This window comes from Ammospiza caudacuta, chromosome 6 (assembly GCF_027887145.1).
Source record: "Ammospiza caudacuta isolate bAmmCau1 chromosome 6, bAmmCau1.pri, whole genome shotgun sequence".
Lineage (NCBI taxonomy): Eukaryota > Metazoa > Chordata > Aves > Passeriformes > Passerellidae > Ammospiza > Ammospiza caudacuta.
The window spans coordinates 41,021,322-41,042,909 of record NC_080598.1 but is presented as its reverse complement, the minus strand read 5'-3'; the positions used below and the strand labels follow the sequence as shown (position 1 = coordinate 41,042,909).

Genomic DNA, 21,588 nt, shown 5'->3' with positions numbered 1-21,588 from the left:
AATATTTTGCATGCTCACGTCAGAGAGAGCGTTAGAACAAAGACTGTAACTGGGATCAGTTTGGTTCTTCAGAAGTCACCAGCTGACCCACTTTGCCCTGCTGAATTCAAGAAAGGCATGAGCTTTCTTTTAAATCTTTTATTGAATTTTCTTGCCCTTATTTTTAACCTCATCTACTACCACACTTAGAAACAAGCACTCGTGGAAAAAATAAATAAGTAAATAAATAAACAAACAAATAAATAGTGGCTGGAGTGTCAGTAGCTGGTAAATTCAACAGCATTTCAAAGCATTTGGCCAGAGCACTGTCAAAGCCTGGGAACACACACGGCGGGTTGCTTTGCTAAAGGTAGGTGTCGTTAGGGAGAAGGAAGGTAGCCTATCACCTGTGCTTTAGCAACATGTCTAAAGACTGCTTCATGTCCTAATTTCAGCTGCTCACAAGACTCGGAGGAGCTCACATCAAAAGCGCAGCTCACAGGGGAGAGGTCGGAGGCCGCTGGAAGGGCGAGCCGCACACACGGCGCTTTGCGCTGCCCGCGGTGTGGGGGCCGGCAGGGACACACGCTGCCCACCGAGCCCGGCCCGGCCCGGCGGCACCGACCCGCCGGCACCGACCCGCCCTCCCGGCTGCTGCCCGTGCCGCGCTAGCGAGCCACGAACGGAGCGCAGCAGCTTTGGGGACGGGCAGCTGCCGGAGACGGGAGTTTTGCCTACCACACAGTTGCTAAAGGACAGAGACACAGAGTAAGCAGGAGATGCGTACTTAGCTATAGATCAACACCTCGTATTTCAATTAAGCAGACAGCACGATTAATTTCCCATACGTTTTGCTAGCTATTATGTGACTTGACACTGACTTAATATGAACATTTACCTTCTCAGCTACCTTAGAGTACACCACGAATGCTGAAGCTCGGGGGCTAAGGCTACGAAAACAAGGTCACTAGATCAGGCTCCTTTTCTCACGAAAAATAATTCCTCTCTTTAGATACCCTATATACAACCGTAATTCTCTCCGTCGTTACGGAAGATACTGGCGGTAACCGGCGGTGGGCCGCCACCCGACGCCTCGGCACTGCCCGCCTCCCGGCCGATGCTGGCGGGGCTTCTCGCCTGTTGCCGCCGTCCCCCGGCCGCCCCGGTGGCTGTGGAGCTGCGGGGCTCGCCGTGAGCGCTGCCGGCAGTGCGGCCCCTGGCCCAACACGCCGCCGTGCCGGCCGGGCGCGCGTCGCTGCACCGGCCGGGAGTCACCGGGCGGTCCCTCCGACGTCGCAGCCGTGAGAGCCGAGACTTTCCGTAGGAATTGCAGCGTGGCCAGGGCTCGCTCGGCTAGCCCGGGCTCTCGGAGCAGTCCCACCGGGGCGGCCGCGGGCCTAGCAGCCCGGCCGGACGGGCACCTGGAGCAGCAGGACCTGCCTGCTCTCCGGCGGGTGGCACTTGCTGGCGTGCCGCGCCAGCCCGGGCGCGCTGAAGAAGGTGGCGGGGCAGTGTTTGCAGGGGAAGCCCTGCCGCTCGCCGCCCGCCGCGCCGCTCTCGGGGACCCCGGCGGGAGGCGGCGGCGGCAGCAGCAGCTCCTCCCGCACGGCGTGCCACAGCCGGTGCTTGTCCCTGATGTCCGCCGAGGGGAAGCGAGCGCCGCAGAGGTGGCAGGCGAAGGTGAGGGGCCCGCGCTCCGGCGGGCCGAAGGCGGCGGGCCGCGCTGCCCCGTGGGTGCCCAGGTGTTTGCGGAGGTAAGCCTGCCGCCGGAACCGCTTCTGGCAGCAGGGGCAGGCGAACGCCTCCCCGCCGGGGCCGCCGCCCGCACCGGGAGCGCCGCCGTGAGCTGGGCCGGGGCTGGAGCCGGGGGCGGCCGGGGCGCTGTCCGCGCCGCCGCGGTGCTGACGGGTCCCCGGCGGCGGCTGGGGCGCGGCGGGACCGCGGGGCCGCCGCTCGGGGCTGTTCTCCTTGCCCGGCGGGGCGGAGGCGGCGCCTTCGGCGCTGGGGCCGGGACGCGGCTTGTGCCAGCGGCGGTGCGAGGCCAGGTTGGCGGGACAGCTGAAGATCTTGTGGCACTCGGGGCAGCGGTACTCGACGCGAACGATGCGGGAGCAGCGGTGCTGGGCCAGCGCCAGCGGGTCCGCGTACTGCTCTTTGCACAGCTGGCAGATGAACTCGCCCAGCGGCGTGCGCCCCGCCGGCGGCCCCGGCCGGCCCTCGGGCCCCTCCTCTTTGATGCGCAGCCCCAGCACGGGCGAGGTGGTCACCTCGTCGGCGAAGCTCAGCTTCCGCGTGGCCTTGCCCTTCTTGGCCGGCGCCTTGGCCCGGGACGGCCGCTTCAGCGCGGGCACCGACGGCAGCGGCGGGGCGGGCAGCGGCGTGCGCGGCTGCAGCAGCAGCTTCTCGGCGGGCGGGAAGGAGGCGGCCAGGGGGAAGGACTCGGCGGAGGCGGGGGAGCTGAGGCACCGCTCGAAGAGAGCCGCCCGCGGCCCCGCCGCGCTGCACGGCCCCGGAGCCCCCCAGGCGGCAGGAGCCTCCGGCGGGGTGAGCCCGGGGCCGCCGCAGCCGCCGCCGGGGGGCCACGTCGCGGGGCAAGCGGCGACGGCTCCCTCCTCCTCCTCGCCCTTCTCCTCCTCCGCTCCCTGTCTAGCGGCGGGGCCGTTCTCGCCGGCGGGCGGCGGGGCCGGCGGCGTGGGCGGAGGGTCCCGGTCAGGGTCCCGCTCCCGCGGGCGCGCCCGGTAGGAGCCGCCGGGTCTCCGGCTGCGCTTGACGAGGAAGCCGCGCGGCATGGCGGGGCGGTGCGGGGCAGCGGGAGCGCGGCACGGCCCGCAGCCCGCCCGGCCTTTATACCCCCGGCGCCCGCTCCCGCCCGGGCGTCATCCTCCCTCCGGCGGCGGCGGCCAATGAGGAGTTGGGGCCGGCGCTGGCGGCGGGGCCGGAGCGGGCCGGGGCCGCCGCCGCCGGGCGGGCGCGCTCGGGCCGCGGGGACGGGCGGGTGCCTCGGGGAGCGCAGCCCGCACCCTGCGAGACCGAGGGAGGCGAGGGGCCGGAACGGCTCCCCGGTGGGAGAGACCCCGAGCTGGGTCACGGGCGCTGCCGCCTCGGCCGAGGGGCCGGACGGGGCTCGAGCAGGAGCGTCTGTCGTGGGTGTTCGTGCGGTGCCTCCATCGCTGCCGGGGCCGCACGGACCGCCCCGCGCATCCTTCCGCTGAAGCGAGCCGGAGCCGGGAACTGGCTCCGTCCTTCTGCACAGCCACATCAGGAGTTTTCCCAGAAGTAGCCAGAAAGCTCCGGCATTGCGGTGAGCTCCCAATGCAAGAGCAGGGCTGCCGGGCTGCCGCCGCCGCGTAAAATGCTAAATCACGGCTCTGCGTAGTGGCCATGACTGGTCCCTTGGCAGCCTCACCCGCGGGCAGCCTCCCGCTGCTGTTGTATTGCACTAAGACGCGGTTCTTACATGGTACCGCAAAGTGCAAACGCGGCCGAACCTCCCCCCCGTCCCGCCCGGTGCAACTCCCGGCCCGTTCGGGGCGCCTGAGCCGGGTGGCAGCTGCTGCGCCCCCGGGGCAAGGCAGGAGCCGTGTTTGCCAAAGCACAATCGCCTTTTAGGGGATCCAAGCGCACTGGCAGCGGGGGCTCAGCAGCCCCGCCGGCCCCACCGCGCGGTACCAGCGTCTCCTGCTGTCCCCGAGCCCGGCCTTGGGGCAGGACCGGGCTGTCCCACCGCAGACCCGCTGCCCGCAGTATTCACGAGATGGCGTGCCATCGGGAATGACCGCGGCTCTCTCCGTGACCAGGCACAGACAGCCCTCACCAGGGCAGGACTCGCTGCTGGAAGCATCGCCCAGCCGGAGGAAGGAGAGAGCACCAGGAGAAAGGGAGGAACAGCCCCTCTTGTTCGACGGGCTTTCCAGAAGTGGAAGAAAGATGTGAAGCCTTCATGCAAGACCAGAATTCCTCCCACTGTTCAAAAATCTCTCAAACCACTTCTCTGTGTAAGTGCTCCAATTATATTTGCTTAGCAAAGTCTTAATCATGTTTTACATTACTCTCCCATTTTCCTCCATTTTCATGGTTGCACTGGATCTCGGATTAGATTATATAGTCCACGGGCTAGAGATCACCCTTTGTTAGTAGGAACCTCTGTAACTGGGACCAATGAGCCAGGCTTTCATGCACTTAGGTCACTCGACTGACTGGCTGCTTGATTTTTACCCAAAATTTTTCTACCCTTGTAGCTGGACTTTCCAGCTACATTTCTCACTGAATAACTGGATCTCTGGTTACAGATCCACTGTTCCTCCAAGCAATATGTAAATAGTTCTTTCAGTTTCCCCTTGTAAACAATATTCCCATTAACATCCCATTCATTTTTTTTGTCACATTGCAAAAATAATCTGTGGTAGGAATGTCTAGTTCTGGAATGTCCAGTTCAGTTTCTAATCCTAAGAGGTGAGGAATCCAACAATGCCTTTTCCAGCACAGGAGTATCTGAAGGTAAAGTCCCCATTGGAAAGCACATGTATTGAGTGATTACTGAAACTCCAAATATTTTTCCAGTAAAAGCTGTAGATTGGAGCTGCATCAGGGAATTTCTCCATCATCTGACATGGCCCAGACATCGTGGGAAGGCTTGGGCAGTAACCTACAGTCACAGGTGTGGAGTTGCTGCTCGACCCCCCCCAGCTGATGTCCCTCCCTGCGATGCGGTGCCCCTCTGTGCCTCCCCCTGCTCACAGTGCCCTCCAGCACAGCCCTCTTGTAGCTTTCTAAACTTGCCTCCAGTTTACGATCAGTTTTTAAGGTGGGACCCAAAAGTGTAGAACCCATCACTACACCTTGCTCTTGCTGCAGCATGTTCCAATGCTGACAAATGCACCGGCAAAATTGCCTGGGGATTCGAGCTGGTGCAGCCTCCTTGTGCCTTATTTCTCTCAATAAATATGCTGGTTTCCCCAGGCTGTCTCTGCCCCAGTACAAACTCCCAGTGCCCTGGCTTCCACTTGGAAAGATCACAATTATTCTGTGATTACAGATTATTTCCCCTCCCACATTTACAAGAGAATGTCACTGTAGTGACTGGCGTTACACCCAATTCTCACAGCTTCTAAACTCTCCAAACTGTTACATGGGTTTATCTTCTTGCCATCCTCCTTTATTCCTATCAAAAAATTTACGGTTAGAAAATTCAGATAATTAATAATAGTAGTTAACAATGTTGTGGACACATCTCCAAATCCTGTGCAAATTTGCTGGATTTTTTTTTTCACTGTCTTACTACATTTCAGTAGTCCCATCACCTCGCTGAGAGTGCAGCACTACACCCTCCTGAACATACTACTACAGGGAAATTTTATTTAAGGTCAAAACTTTTCTAAGCAAAGAGCTGAATAATGTTATTGCTCCTGTCCTTACAATGTGCTCTCTACAGTCTGCTAAAATCACATTGGCCTTGATTAAACACATTGGCTGCTTACATGAGAGTCATCCTTAAATGATCTGAGATTAACCAAAGGGTTAATCCCACAGTAAATAGGAAATCAAAATTCTAGTGGGAAAATGCAGTAGCTGGTGGGGAGCTGGCAGGGTGAAAACAAGAGGAGCCAGTTCCTAATCTTGCATCCTTTGCTTCCTCAGTCCATTCCCTCCTCCCTGGTTGAGGCTGAATGCTGGTGTGATAGGAAATGGAAACAAGCACTGTTAGTTTGGTACAACACTGCTCTGCCTCCCTTTTTGCCAAAGTTTCTCATTTTGTGTGAGGGGACTTTTAGCCTTGCTCACAACTGTGCTGCTAACGTAAGCCTGAGGGACCCATTGAAGCCTTGCCAAGATTCAGCAACCAGATTCAGTGATGGCTGGGCCAACTTCTTGGGGACCTTCCAAAGTGAGGACAATCTTCAGATTCCTCTAGACACCTTTCCCTGTTGCTGCCTTCTTTTAGGGACATGGTTTAGGGGTGGACTTGTCAGTGCTGGGTTAATGGTTGAACTCTTAAAGGTCTTTTTCAACCTAATCAATTCCATGATTCGATCTGATTGCCCAGGGTGCTCCAGAGTTTGGACTAGAAGCTCATCATCCAGATCCTTGTACATCCCAGCAGTCTGGAGACTCTCATCTCTGGCTGTGCCGTAGGGATATCACTGCTTTCAGCCCCAGCCATGTCTCCAGCAGCTCCAGGACACCTGGAAACCTGTGCAGACACTGAAGAACAGGTCTACACCTCCATGGTCCCCAAATAAAACATTGTCAAGCAAGTGGGCAGCTGCATTTGTATTTCTGAACAGTCTTGGGGCATAAACAGTAAGAGGAATGTATGACAGAAATGCCAGCTGGCAGAGAGAAGGTCTTAAGTGAGGTCTGGTTCCCAGAGAAAACCCGAAAAACTCTTCTGGGGGCTGAGGGGACAGAAATAAAAAGAGAAATTCCTTTTGCCACTCAGTAAAAGAAAAAATAACTACAACTTTAAAAAAATAAGAGTTAAAAATAAAATAGAGAATAACTATAAGCAAAGGATTAAAGAACATTTCTCTCCTTCATGTTTCCCCTCCCCACCACAAAAAAAATTGTTGTGGTTGAGTTTTTTATATTGAAGGATTTCAAATAAAGTTGACTTTTAAATCTTGCCCTGACATCTGGTTTGTAACTAATGGAGCAGTAAATAGGAGGGAGACAGAAGCTGCCTCAGAAGCCTGTCCTTGATACATGGCTCTCCAGCAATGGAGCTGGATGAGCGATACCACCCCCAGGCTCCTGCACTTAAACAAAATCCAGGCTGGTTTTGGTGGCAGCACAAACCATTTCATCTTCCCCCGAGAACAGGGCTGCCAATTATCCTGCTGTGGTTGGGGATTTGATGCTGGTGACAGACATTGAAGGAAATATCTGCATTATGAGGATATGGATTGTCTAATATAACTGACCTTGCTAGTCTCTTAATTTTGTTTTACCTGAGGACAATCTGTTTCAAGAGGAAAATGATGCTAACAGCTGCTATATTTTCTTCATTGATCAAATATTAACGAAATCTTTCCATCAGGGAAGGCAGAAAACACTGCTCTGTGAAGTGTCCTCTGACTTGGGTTAGAGGGATTTGAAGGGTTTTGAAGGCACCATGAAAACATTTAACCTTCCTCTTCTCCCACAAATGAAGTGATGCTGGGAACTGGTCCCATCCCCTCACATCGCTGAGGTGATGCTGGGAGGACAGTGGTGCCTTGGCTCCTGTCCCTGCTCCACAAGGGACCAGCTGCACAAGGGCCAAAGGAGCAACCTCACATTTTGGTTCTTCCCCACCTCCCTCTGCATCAGCCCATTGCAGGGAAACCAGGTCCTCTCCAGGGAGCAGACTGATGTTCCCAAACTTATAAAAGTTATAGGAGAATCGATGGGGCCACTGTGACTTTCATGACAGATTTCAGCTGGATTTCAGCTCATACCCCACAGGCTGGAGCCCTTTGCCATTGGCCAGATTTGCCTGCTGGAGTCATTTATCAATCTCACCATGTCATAAATGGGAAGATTTGGCTTCCTTTGGCATGAGATTCTCAGCAGTCTGTTCCCTACAAGCATCACTATATGTTGTAGCTCACTAAAATAGAGATCTCCTAGTACAGAGGGCCATGGTTATCAGTTATATATCCATATATATATCCATGTCAGCAGTGGCTTTCAGGGAGGCTGAGTCCCAGCTGGGCTCAGTGCAGGTCTGTGTGCAGACAGGTGGGTGGCTCTGTGTGCAGAGAGAGCAACAGCTGAAGAGACCAAAGACAAGGCAGCAGGAGAGTGGGAGAAATGAAGTATCTGAAACTCCATGCCTGCCTCCAGTAAAGGGAAACTCCACATCTGCCTCCAGCAGAGTTTGGGCAGGACAGAGAAACATGCTGGTTGCCTAGTTTCCTAGAAGAGCTCAATCTAGGAGGCTTTCAGAGAGCAGAGATCAGGAGCAGATGAGTCACAGCCACAAATACTTGATTCTTATGGTCACACTTCATCCTGCTCTTGTGCTGGCACTGGAGCCTATTCAGTTCTGCAGGGATGTGGTGCCGGGAGCTGAGCCCACAGGGAAATATCTACATGTTTTTCTTTCCCCCCCAGTCCCAATAATTCTTTCATGCCCCTGTTCTAAGGCCACCTCATTCAATAGAGCTCCTCTGACTCCGAGGTGCAACAGGCAACTCCCCAGGGCTGTTGCCCAAGACCTTTCTGCCACCCCTAGTCCATGATACCCTCTCTATTTCTCCCTCCATGTTCTTCAGGTCACACCAAGTTCCCAAATCCTTTTCCTGCCCGAACTGGATGCACTTCCTGACAGAAGTATGCTACTGTGTCTTTGCTTGCCTATGGAAAGGAAGGGCAGGATTTATTGTGGAATAAGGTGCAGGCATGGCCTGCCCACTGCAAAGCAGATGGCAGTGCAGGAGCCACCACTGCCAGCAACAGCTGCAGAGGGGCAGATGGAGCGTGGGAGATGCTGATAGGAAAACCAGTGGCAGGGGGTGGGAGAAGACAAGCAAACCAACATGGAAAGCTGGCTGGAAACAGCTGGGCAGAGCAGCGCCGAGAAGGAACAAGATGGAAAATTGCATTACAAGGAAATAAACCCCATCTGAGCTGGGTGCCTGCATCTCAGAAAAGCAACGAGGAGGATGACAGCTCCCAAAAGGAAATAGTGATTCATCTCTTTGCAGGGAATGTGACAGAGGAGGGCAAGGAAAGGCACTGAGCCAGAGAGCTGCTGCTCTTTTCTGACAGTGCACCTCCAGCTTCTGAGCCCATCCACCTTGTTCTCTCATAGATGAGACCTGGCAAATGCCCATTGTGCTTCAGAGAGGCAAGGTTGCAGTGCCAGCTCCTGGCAGGTGTGTCAGGATGGAGACCCTCCTCTGTTTTTTGTGGGTGAACACCCACGTGCAACCCTGCAGGGCAATGGCAAAATGCTGTGCTGGCTGATGAGGTGGGAAAAGGGAAGATGCAGCAGTGGTTCAGGAGGGTCTAAAACCAAAGCTTCCCTCCCCTCTGCAGGTGCCAGTGCCTGCACAGAGGGCAAGGGCAGTGGCGGCTGGAGGATGTCTCCAGCAGAACCCAGGGGAAAAGCAGCACCAAGCCAAAATCATCGTGCATATATCTCATTTTGAAAAATTTTGAAAATTTTTTTTCCACTTCAGACTTAGCCCTCTTTTCTTCAAAGCCAGGAGAGGGGACTCAAAACCAGCATCATGCTCCAAGTACTGCTAATATAATGATCCCTAGCAGCTGCCATGCAGGATTCTCCACTCACATTTGTTTTCCTTCTTTTGTGACATTTAATCAAAGTCTAGCTATCCTAAATATTAATTAAAGTGCTTGGAGACAAGGCCTAAATTTCATTTTGCCTCCCAAGTTCACCAGCTTCATCCTCCTCCTCCTCCAAACATGTTTTGCTATAAATTACTGGCACTGTTTCTGTTGATAGTCAACATAATCAAACATTTGTAAGCATGCTGTCTCTTCAATCTGTTCAGTTGATGCACTTTACCTGATCTTTCATTAAAGTAATCAAAACACTTGCTGTGCCACGTCTAATGAATGTTGCATGTATGATTAAGTACTTTCATTCATATTGCAAGTTTGATTTAATGTAATCTGCCTTTCAGGCAGCCATTAGCCTAGCTCCTGCGTGAATTCGATTAATTGGCTGAATTCTTCCAGATGTCCTTTAAGTATTACAGGAATTTCTATGTAAAAACAGCAGGGACCATCTAGCAGAGAAGCAAACAATGATACGTTATATTGCTGCCATGACTTACAAAAAGCTGGATTCATTTTCATTAATAAAACATCTGTACTGCTGCACAGCTATGCATCAAGATGCATTTATTTTATATGTTTATTTCTCTTATGACTATAAATAGACAGTTAAACAGAAGCACAGTATGTTCAGTTGGAAGATACACAAACAGAACTGTATCAGAAATGACAATCAAAGTAAAGAATGTCAGAGTTAGGACAGGACTTACAAAACAAGCATCATGTGTTGGAACAAACATGGCAGCAGCTCCTGTAGATATCTTAGGATAAAGGCATTTTTCTTAGAGCATGATGAATTTGAAAGCAGTTGGTTCCTGGGTTGAAAGGCCCTGTGTCTGGTTTATGTTTATATGGCTTATTGTACCTTTAAGTGGGAGTAAAAAATGCAGTTTGGCATTTTTAAATGGCATGCAGTAAAGAGAAAATGTGTCATTAAAATAAACAGTTTTTCTTAATTCTCAAAAGTGGAAATTGGTTTGTTGGGGTTTTTTCCCCCACAAAGTTCCACTTCAGAAAGGAATCACTTTTTCCTAAAAAGCAAAGTCCCTAAAAGCCAGTTTGAGTTTCAGTGCCCACTGGGCCCAGCCCGTGCAGGACATGGTGCTGTTTCAGGGCATGGGGAGGGTGCCTCCACAACTCAAAGTAGCTGCCTTCACTTTCTGCTGACCTTGCTAGATCTGATCGCACCTTTTGGAGAAGGATGTGAGATCTCAGAACCTTCCTGCCCCTTTGTCCTCTCTCTTCCTACCTACCCTCCTCATCCTCAGCAATGAGCCCAGACTGGAGAAGTCTGGCAGGAGTTTGACACCGACCCTGGGGCCCTGAGCTCAGCACAGCTTAATTTTCCTGAACGTGTGGCACTTCTCATCCGAGCCAGAGAGCTGCAGGGCTCTGCCTGTCACCACCCACCAGCTTCACTGGGCTCTGCCGAGTCAGGAACGAGGAAGGGAGAGGAGCAGCTCTGCAGCAGTGTGGCAGCTCTCCCCAGCAGCGCTCCGTCCAGTGGCTCTGTCTCACCTGGGAACAGCCAGGTCACATTCTCTCCTCTCCTCCCTGCTCCCCCCTTCCCAGCTGCTGCACAGCCTTATAAGTGTGTTTGATCCTTGAGGTGCCTCCCCTGTGCAGGCAAATTATTGCCCCTTGCACCACGTCAGGACTTTACTGACTGTCCTTTCAAAATGAGCAGGAGCTTGTACTAGCCAGTTCATTTCCAAGGGCTGTTCTAACAGATGATGGATTTACAGGAGACATCTGAAATAACATTGCTCAGCAAAACTTAAGTGGTACAATGAAAGAGATTGAGACTTGCTAAGCTGTATTTCCTTTTCTTTTTCCAGCATTGTCATTGCACTGGCCAACTTGCTTCTTTGTGTACACATTCTCCTCTGCTTTCACTTCTTTCTCTGTTTCTTGCTTTTGTTCCTATGTTGTCTATTATGCTCCTATAGCAAAGGTACCCATAAAAATTCTGTACTTATATTACCAATATTATCTGTATCCTACTATGAAAAATATTTAAGACCAATTTTCTACCACAGCTGTGCTGTGACACTTTGCTGCAGTTCCCAGATAACCTCATAAAAGCCTGGCCATGCTGCATCATGCCTAAATGGGCACACTAACCCATTGCAAGGGTCTCCTGCCCATGGCAGGGAAAGCAGAGCACAGAGAGCTGCTTGACTCCCTTGCTCACTGTTCCAGAAGGATTTTCTCAGCAGGGAGAGCAGTGTGCTGGCTGGAGAAGGGGAGTGAGAGGTGAGCAGGGGGTGAGGCAGGCTCTCCTTGGCAGCCACAGGAGCCTCAGCAGCAGGGGCAGCAGCACTTTCCCCTTTGAGACATATCAGAAACCTGACACTCAATGCAACAAAAACAGTTTCTAGATTTTTTTGCAGAGAAGAAAATGGTGTAAATTTCACCTATAGGTGACCAATCTAAAAATTAAATGTAGCAAGCCTTTTCTAGTTTCCAGCGCTGTGTGATTTTCAAGGCAGATGTGGGAAAGTCACATCTTCTTTTGAAGCCCATGAGATTGAAAAATTAAATCAGGGGGCTTTGTTATTGATGTTTTTCTAATACAAATGTTTTGAAATCCCTGCCTTTCATGTGTCTCTTACAAATAAGCAGAAATGTGTGATGAGTCATCTTTGCTTTTAATTCCTTTAATAGATTCTTACCTCACTCGCTAACGTCTAAACAATTCTCGTTTCTGTAACAATCCCTTCCTCAGCGGTAAATATTGCTCTCAGACAACATCTTTTTTAGAGGTTCATTATGTTCATTCTGTGGCTGAGACTCATTATACTCAGTTATTTATTTAAAAGAACAAACTGACAGCAAATGCCTGCATGTATCATGTCTCCCTTTACACATATATTAAATATATTTCAGCAACAAGGCCCCACTCTCAGAGTTTTGAAAAAAACAGCTGGTCTTCCTTCCTAGCCATCAGTCCACAAGAAAGGAATACTGGGAGGTGATGGTGGAGTCTAACCTTGTCTGTTAAGTGAGATTCCACTGATGCTAATGGGAAATTTGGCAAAGACAGGAAAATAATTTATGAACTATTTGAATATTTTCAATTATAAAATAAAAAAAAGTCCTTGGAGAATTATTAAGGAGGAAGAAGCAAATGAAAATGCCACTATAAGGCATGGTGAAATGGTATATGTGGAACCAGTCCAAGAAATGATTTTGATACCTAATGACAGGTTTGAGCCTTCCTGAAGTACCAAAGTATCACCCATCTCACTGAAAAGCTTGACAAAAAACTCACAACCTTGACACAGGAAAAAGTCCTCAGCATTTAAACTAACATTTCACTAATCCAACATTCATGGCTTCTGTTCATGTTCTTCTAAACCAAACCCCAAGTCTGAAAGCAGCACCCATTTCTGTTCACCCATTTCTGGAACTGCCTCTGGCCTTCCATAGAGAAGTTCTAACTGGTGCACAGTCATAGCAAAAGGTTTTTGAGATTATGGTCAGCATAATTATAAAAATGGAGTGAGGTTTGTCCTCAGCCAGCTGTAAAATACACTTTTAACTAGGCCATTGATACAGCAGAGACAAGATGAAAAACAAGAGAGGAAGGCAAAGGTTTGGCTGTGTGGCCATTCTGGGAAATGACTGAAAAACAAGAGCAAAGCTATTCAGAGCAGGTCATTAAAGAAAGAAAATATCTTAACCAAGCCTAAAAGATAGGAAATAGAAATATGGCACAGTCACTTACAAAGCAGAGGTCAAAATGACATCAGTAATTAATGATGAAAAGATAAAGAACCAAGCACTTAATTTCAAAGAAATAGTCTGGAAAAGCATAATGGCACTGTGAACAGGAAAAAGGACTTTGCAGAAGTAAATGGAAATGAATAAGATCTCAATAGAGGAAAAATGGATAATTGAAAAAGTAGAACTGCAAATTGCTGCAGAAATTCACCTGGAACATAAACCAGTTATTTAGGACCAAGGGTAAAATATAGTTTTGAATGGGTCCATTTTTTTTAAAAGGACCTCCAGGCACACACTGCCAATTTTGCTTGATATTTTTTCATTGCAGTTTTTGTGCATGGAAAATATAGGTGAGAATGTCTAATGTGTTTGAAAGTTTAAAGACTACTTTCTGAAATGCAGACCAGTGGATTTTACTTCTATTTCATCAAGAGATTCTAGAATGAAAGGGGTGGGAAGCAGAAGCCAAGAAAAATGGAGAACAGCAGATGTTTTAAAACAGCAGTTTCAACCCTATTATCATCTTCCCTTGTTTTCTCTATTGTTTTCTGTGCTTCAGCTCAGATGAGCAAAACTTGATAATCATGGAGTCCCAGAATGGTCAGGGTTGGAAGTGGCCTTAAATATCATCTTGTTCCAAACCCCCTGCACGAGCAGGGACACCTTCTACTACACCAGGTTGCCCAGAGCTCCATCCAGCCTGGCCTTGAACACTTCCAGAGATGAGGCACCCACCATTTCTTAGGGCAACGTGTTCCAGGGCCTCACCACTCTCACAGTACAGAATTATTGCCTAATATCTAATCTAAGGCCACTCTAATTTAGTCTGAAGCAATTACCTCTTGTCCTGTCATCACATGTCCTTGTACAAAGTCTCTCTCCATCTCTCTTGTAGGCTCCCATCAGGTACTGGAAGGCCACCCCAAAGCCTTCTCTTTTCCAGGCTGAATAATCCCAATTCTCTCAGCCTTTCCTCATAGGAGAGATGTTCCACCCTTCTAATCATCTTGGTGTCCCTCCTCTGGAGTCACTGCAGCAGCCCCTGTCCCTCCTGTGCTGGCACGCAGAGCTGGTGCAGCCCTGCAGTGGCTCTCAGCAGAGCAGAGCAGAGGGGCAGAATCCCCTCCCTGGCCCTGCTGCCCACGCTGCTCTGGCTGCAGCCCAGGACACGTTTGGCTCTCTGGGCTGGCAGTGCCCATGGTGCCTCATGTGCAGCCTCTCAGCCAGCAGCACCCCCAAGTCCTTCTGGGCAGGGCTGCCCTGGGGCTGCTCATCCCCAGCCTGTGCTGAGACTCGGGTGTGCCCTGACCCAAATGCAGTACCTTGAATTCAGTCCTGTTAAAACTCTTGAGATTTCCCTGGGCCCACTTATTGAGTTTGTCCAGGTCCCTCTGGATGGCATCCTGTCCTTCAGGTGTTTCAAAGCACCACTCAGCTTGGTGTCATGTGCAAACTTGCTGGGGGTGCACTTGAACCCCTTATCCATGTAATTAAAGAAGTTATGTAATAACATTGGTCCCAGTACAGACCCTTGAGAGACACAATTTGTCACTAATGTCCATTGTGCCTCTGAGCTGTTGAATTCAAAGTGTAAAACAGCAGTGGACAGTCAAGACTGTACAGACTCAGCTGCACTCTGCAGTTGTAACAAAAGGAGTTCACATCAATGAAGAAGAGATGTTTCTCGCAGTCACTGATGCAGGAGCTTGTCCCAGTACTTCCACCTGAAGATGAGGAAGAGGAAATAATCTATATTACAGAATTGTTTCAGTTAATTTCCCGGTTAAGCTCTTTTTTTTTTTCCTCCAGACTGTATGAGAAGACTCCTTCACAAAAGCCTAGAGCTGTGTTAAGCAGATCACATGTTTCAGAATAAGCAAGCCTAACCTTCTCCACCCTTGTTTGAGCCCCCTGATGCTGGTAAGCCAATCCCTGGTGTGTGGAATGACAGAGCCCTGCACAGAGGCACATGGGGCACTGAAAAATTTATCTCCTCTTCTGAAGAAGCTGCCACACCAGAGGTTTGATGTATTATGTAGTAATGCACAAGCCCTCCCACCAGTCAGAGACTGCTCCAGCCCTATCAGAAGGATTGATAACCACATCACCCCTGTACTGCAGAGCCAGCTCAGACACTAATTCCCAAGGGCTGGACCACAACACTGAACTTTTACATGAAGAAGTAATGTGAAGTGCTGTGGGCTGTAAAATACCACAGTGAGGCTGTTGTGGGAGAGGATTGGTGACACACCTACCTGCAATGGCTGTGGTCACAGGCAGTGAAGCAGGACACAGATGGTAGCTGCTCTGCAAAACAGTGACCAAGTTTAGCAGAGAAGACACAAAGCCATGTCTCAAATACTGCTTTTTATTAGCACATCTGTGTGTGGATCCAGGGAAAGAGAGTTCATGATGATCAGCATTTCAATGGAAAAGTTAGAGTATCTGTCCTGACATTTCCATAAGCCAGGCAAAAGAAATTGTAGCAGCTGTAGGTGTTCAGTGAAGGCATAAAGCCCTTAAACACCATAAGTCAGTCCGGGTTCATCCCTCTCTGGATGCTGAACCATAATCCCTAAGTGCCCAGCACTCACAGAGGCTTAATCCTTTTCAACAATGGGATGAGCTGGAGGCTATATCCTTTCAAGATTTGCATAACACCCCAGCACACATGTCTTTTGGGAGGATAAGAGCTGCTTAGTATGTCCTGCATTCACATTTTTGCAGCCATTTGGTTTATATCCATGTTTCTCTCCCCAGTGGGAAATCCCAAGCTGATGACATTGCTCTCAACCCATCACCATGCTTGGTTTTGGGCTTCCCAGCTGGCTCAGCCCAGCAGAAAGCATTTCTTCACCCTGTGTCCTGGGTGCAGCCCTTGCCCTGTCACACAATGCATCTTGTTGGAGCCACCCCAGTGTGACCCCCCTAACACACACAGGTCTGTGCCCTCTAAAGATACAGCAGCAGAAACGTGTAAGAGCATGAGAACTGGGGCAGTTGTGTGGGGAAGGACAATGGCTGACTGGTTTCTCATGAAAGCCAAGCCACAGCATCCTGGTGTGAGCCAGGCTCACAGTGCTGTGAACCCTGACTCTCCCTTTCTACATGCAATTCTTGTGCTGCATCCTTACCTTGAGGGTGATCACAGCACTCCACAGTCAGTGCTCCATTGCTGCAGCACTCCAGCATGCTGTGTTTCAATTGGGTCACCTGGGTACTGCATCCACTGGAATGGAGTTTACTTTGGAACAAAACTGTGTTCTGGTGAGGTTCCTAGTTCCTTTGAAAGGGAGAAACAATCCTGACATCAGCTTTCCTCACTTTAATTACTCTCAATGTTTTCTTCATGCCAGCAATCTCTCATGGATACAATAATCAATTCTCAGGACAAGGATAGGAGAACAACCAACATCTAAACACATCTGAACTGAAAAGAGAAAAAAGGTATGAAATAGAGAAAAAGCCTACAATGAAAATTAGCCCAATCTTCAGTTGTCAGATGGTATCCTTGCATCTTCCTTTTCCATCAGCTGTTTCCTTGACCTTCTTTTGCAAGCCCTATAGCAGCTTCATCTGCAAACCGGCAGATCCACAGAGCTCCCTCAACTCTTCTTCAGCAGTACAAGGCACGTGTGTCCAGCTGCAAAGACTTTCATTTTGCCAGGGACACATTCCAACATTAACTGTGGTGTGTTCAACATAACTTTTAGCCTCATGACACTTTTACAAATCTACAGTAGCAACACTGTAAAGTCCACACACATATGGATCATCCCTAACCCCCTGCTTGGGAGAGCAGGGTTATAACAAGGAACTGAGAAAGGAACTTGGAAATGTAACAACAAGTCAGAGTGGACATTATTAAAGCCTGTCCCAAAAACATAAATATTTTGCTTTGTCCATTTCTTTCTACAATGTGCATATAATATTGTCTCTTGCATCACAACATACAAGAATCTGTAAGAAATACATATTAAGTTCTCATTAAGTTCTCTGCCTGCTTTAGTTACTGTTTAAGCAATTCTGTCTCTGAGAATGGTGCTGGAAATACAAATCTGGCACTTGCATGATAAATACCTGATACTGCAATGATGAAAGTCCCCCAGATCTGTCACCAGAGCCATTGCATAAAACTCATTCAGCCAACAGAGGCAGAGTGCAGGCACACCTCAGCAGCTAGACTTGGCCACTTATTGTGTTTGTGCAAACCTGGTCAATGGGGTGGAGTCAAAATCAGTAATATTGTAATCTTACAGGAAAACACAAAATGTCATCTCATTTAACTGCTGCATCAGTTTAGCCACTGTGTGCTTGGGGATGTGTCTGTGCTAGAAAAGTGATGTTGATTTTCCATCCCTTGTCTAGTTACGAGTTTCACCACAATCTGCAAACACCTGGAGTACTAAAACCATGCCAGTATCTGCTGCTGGACAGCACTTCAGAATGGGCAAGATCTGAGAAATCCAAAAAGCCCAGAACCTGGAAGTCCTTCTCCTGAGCACAGAGTGGGCACAGACTGTCAGTCAGAGAACAAGTGCCTTCCAGGGCTGCTCACCTTCAGCCTCACCCCTGGGAGTCAATGGGCCCAAGGGGTGCCCTCCAAGTGCTGCCTCAGCAGCTCTTAAAAAAGACTTAGAAGTGAGGGGAAATCCTTCACAAATATTGCTGCAGAGCAATGTAGAGCAGAGCATTAGCTTGCCCAAGATAAGCAGAGTGAGAACCAGAGCCAGGCCAGAGTTTTTTCAGCACCAGACCTGCACTGAACCATTGGTACCACAGGTTTCAGCCTGTGCCTAGTGCCCAAGGAGGCACTGCTGGCCTCCATCTCAGACCCCCGGCTCTTCAGGACAATGAGCCACCCATGGAGCACAGAGGGAGTTAAAGAGGTAACATTTGGATGAAAATTCTTACCTCAGTTTCAGGAGAGGTGGGGAAGGGGGGGTATACTCATATTCCTCAAAATTGATGTGGCTAAAGCATGCTTAGAGCAGGCACACACTAGGGCACGGTCAGGGGGACACATACACAGTTATACAGAGCTCAGTACAGAAACACAGGCAGGAAATGAGAACAAACATGAGCTTATAATGGGATTGTTTATGATTTTAAAAGGCTGCCATAGAAAAAGACACCCAAAAGAAGACAGATATTATTCATCCCCATCATGCCCTCCTGTCAAAGAAAAGGGAAAGGTTGGCTGTCAAACAGCATCTTTCAGATTTAGAATTTTTGGGGGGGGGGGGGGGGAGGCAGGTAAGCAAACGAAAACACAAATAAATACAAATTTGTATTTGTTTGTCTATCTAGTATACCATAGTACTTTCCATTAATCTTAAATAAAAAATAAAAAAAAAACAACAGGAAAAAAACATAAAAACAAAAAAAAGACCCCAACATTGATAAAATAAGAGCTGCTGGTATTCGTAGGAAGAATTTTGTGACCAGCGACTTCCTGCTAATAGCCCCTTGCACACAATGCTGTGGAAGAGAGAGAGGTGAAAAAACACTGCTATAAGCACTAAGGCCATTTAATCCGTAACATGGGAATGTATTTCTGCTCTTTTTCCCTCTCTAGATTCATTTTATGTTCCCATCAGAAGGTTAATTGTGTTAACAGGAGTTACAGCCACAGGGGAAAGATGTGATTGAATGCTGAGCGCAGTTTTAGCTGATAACCTCCGAGTGAGTGAAAGGGCACAAAGAGGGGTTGATCTCCTCTAAAGGGGTTGTCAGTCATTCAGGAAAAAGTGCAGCTCTGGGAGAAACAGCCTTATCTCCCAGGACACGAAGAAGAGAAGCTATCAAAATAATCATGAAGCTACACTCATGCCAGGCTCTCTGGCTGTGGCTCTGACACTGGAGTTAAGTGAGAATAACAGGCTTTTTTGTGAATGTGAACAAGCAGACCCTGACTTGATGCACATTCTTGAGGACTGATTAGATTTCATGAATATGTATAATTAACAACAGACCCCAAATAATTATACCTCTAAAAAGGTGGCATGAAATCTTGACATCTTTTAGCTTGATAGCACAACTCCTGTTTGCAGGATTGGAGATATGATTGCATGCCAAGGTTTTAGGTAAGACTACCTGGGAAATCTTTCACACACATTTACACTTAATCAAAAAAGTCCATAAAAGGGTCCTTTGTATGAAAAGCAAGGCATTCTCCCCATGCCCATGTCTGAACTCATCCTGCTAGGATTTACAGTAAGTAGCTTGGAGAAGAAGGGCTAGCGTTTTTTAAGATTGAATATTTGCATGAGCTGTAGTTGATGAGAGTGGGCATTTGTGGAAACGTTTGCACTCATAGAGACAGGACAAAGGACCAAGGTATATTCCAGTGCTAGAATACAAGCAGTGAGGTTTGTGACTGATTTCTCAAAGGTGCACAGGAAATTCCAGAAACAGAAAGCCTTCTCCTCCCTTGCACTCCTGGTCTACCTTAGAAATGCCCTATGAGCGCTCCAGAAATTGTTTTAGCTGCTGTTACCAGCTGAATTGCAGTTGTCCTTTTCTACCTCGTCAAAAATGCAGCTGCTTGTCCAGTTAAAGCCATAATATAACAATGTAGTCCTGCAAGAGAGAAATAAGTAGATGGGGAAAAAATACTTAGATTTTTTGTTTAAAATGCCCAAGTATAAGCCTGGCAATCTTTTTCCCCAAAGCATTTCAGTGCAAAAAAAGTTCTGTAATATTAACATCCACAGTGCAACTTGAACAAAACAACTAAAAGGCTTATTGACTTGGTAGCAGGGAAAGCCAGTTTGAAATATTTGATCCTATCACCAGCTAAGCAAGTATGTGTAAAGTGTAAAGCCTGCACTTGTTGATTTCTGAGATAAAAATCAATAAAACTGTCCATAACCTATAACTCTTTGGTTTACCTCTCCATAGAGATCAAAAGAGAGTAATTAGATTTCTGCCTGACTAGCAGGGGTAGAAAACTGTTTCATTTTGGATCAAAACCTTCCCAGTGGATTACACCTTCTATCCACTGCCTATCAACACTTAACAATTGCTTCTGTATTTGACTTTGACAGAACTACCAGAATGTTACCATCTAATTTTCACTGCAGTTGATAGAGAGCTTGGATGCTTTATTCTAGTGTCAGATTATAAAATTAATTCTTCTCACTTTGTATTTTACATTTTTACTCTGCCTGGTGCTTTGTAAAAGCCAGCCTTGCAAATGTGATTAATAATTAAAAAACAAAACTACAATACCCATCCTACCTCTAATTTACAACAAGCAAAAAACCCTTTATCTATTATTGATGATCCAGCCTTTGTATTCAGATACCACTCTAAACAAGCAGTTGTCTGCCTTGGATTGTCCTTGCATTTCATATTCAAATGAGGTGGACGCTATTGCATATATTTTCATTTGATGACATTTTAATATCACCAGATGCTATTGCCTGCCCAGGAGATAACTCTTCCAAATACAGCCTTCTTCCCCCTCTAAGCACAGTGATATTAGGTGATGAGCAGGAAGCAGGTCATGCTTTAAAATAATATTTTATAACATTTGTTACTATCACAGTGTTCTTGCATTTTAACAGTCCAAGAGACTCTGTATTAATGTTTATTTTAAAGAAAAATGTCACTCTGCATTTTGATCTTTCTTAACTAAGCAGCTTTTTGAACAGGCTGAGAGCATGAAACATCAAATAACAAATAGCACTCACAACAACTTCACATCCTAGATAGAGATTAAATATGCTGGAAAATATGTGACAGTTGATGTTGCATGTAATGAGCTGTGGTGATGGACAGATGCAATAAATTCATGCCCTGATGCAGAGGGCCTTGTCAGATGAAGTCCAGACCACAGACAGTCACCTGAAGCCTTCCAACACCTCCAAGTCTACTCAGAGTAAGTTTTGAGGACATTTTGCTTACTTATTTGCTTACAAGATTATCAAACCTCCCCATTCTCACAGCTATGAGACTTGAGAAAATAAAAGCTAGCCTCGTTTTTAAGGAAGAACTGAAAATTGCAGTATTTGAACCTGGCCACAAGGTATACTTGTACAAAAGTATTACACAAAGTTTGACCTCACCCTGAGTGTATGGATTTAGACTGAAACTCCCAGGAGCTGGAACATCTTTTACTATACCTTGAGCAGGAAAAAGCACCCTAACCTCTAAAAAGGAAGGTATAACTAACATTTTGGGGTTTTTTGCTTCCTGTGGTTTCTGTGGCCCTGCACAATGCGGGGACACAGAGAGAGCTGTTTGCAGTCTTGGAAGGCTTTTTTGTGGCACTACATCCTGACACCAATAAAATCTTCAAATGGTGGCAGAAACTGGAGTTAAAGTGGGTGCATTCTGCCACTCTTCATCCAGTGACCACTATAGAGAAACCTAGGACAACTTCTATGCAAACACACTGCCTGACCCCTCCAGGGGCAGGACTCCTCCGGACTATGGAGGAGTCAACTAACTAGTCCAGGATATGTCTTGACATGCCCCAAGACCTTCTGAGTGATGAAATCTCCTCTTGCTTGATCAAAGCAGTTAAAAAGAGCACTTGTCCCATCAAGTTCACCCAGAGCAGAGCACAAGGGCAGAGACATCCCAAGC

At 48.4% G+C, this 21,588-nt stretch overlaps 1 protein-coding gene across 1 annotated transcript; it reads right to left on the bottom strand.

The window, feature by feature from the left end:
• Nucleotides 1–1,376: 1,376 nt before the first annotated feature.
• INSM2 (INSM transcriptional repressor 2) lies at nucleotides 1,377–2,768 on the bottom strand. Its single transcript, XM_058807809.1, has one exon. The coding sequence runs from the start codon at nucleotides 2,766–2,768 to the stop codon at nucleotides 1,377–1,379; it is 1,392 nt and encodes a 463-aa protein (XP_058663792.1).
• Nucleotides 2,769–21,588: the final 18,820 nt, after the last annotated feature.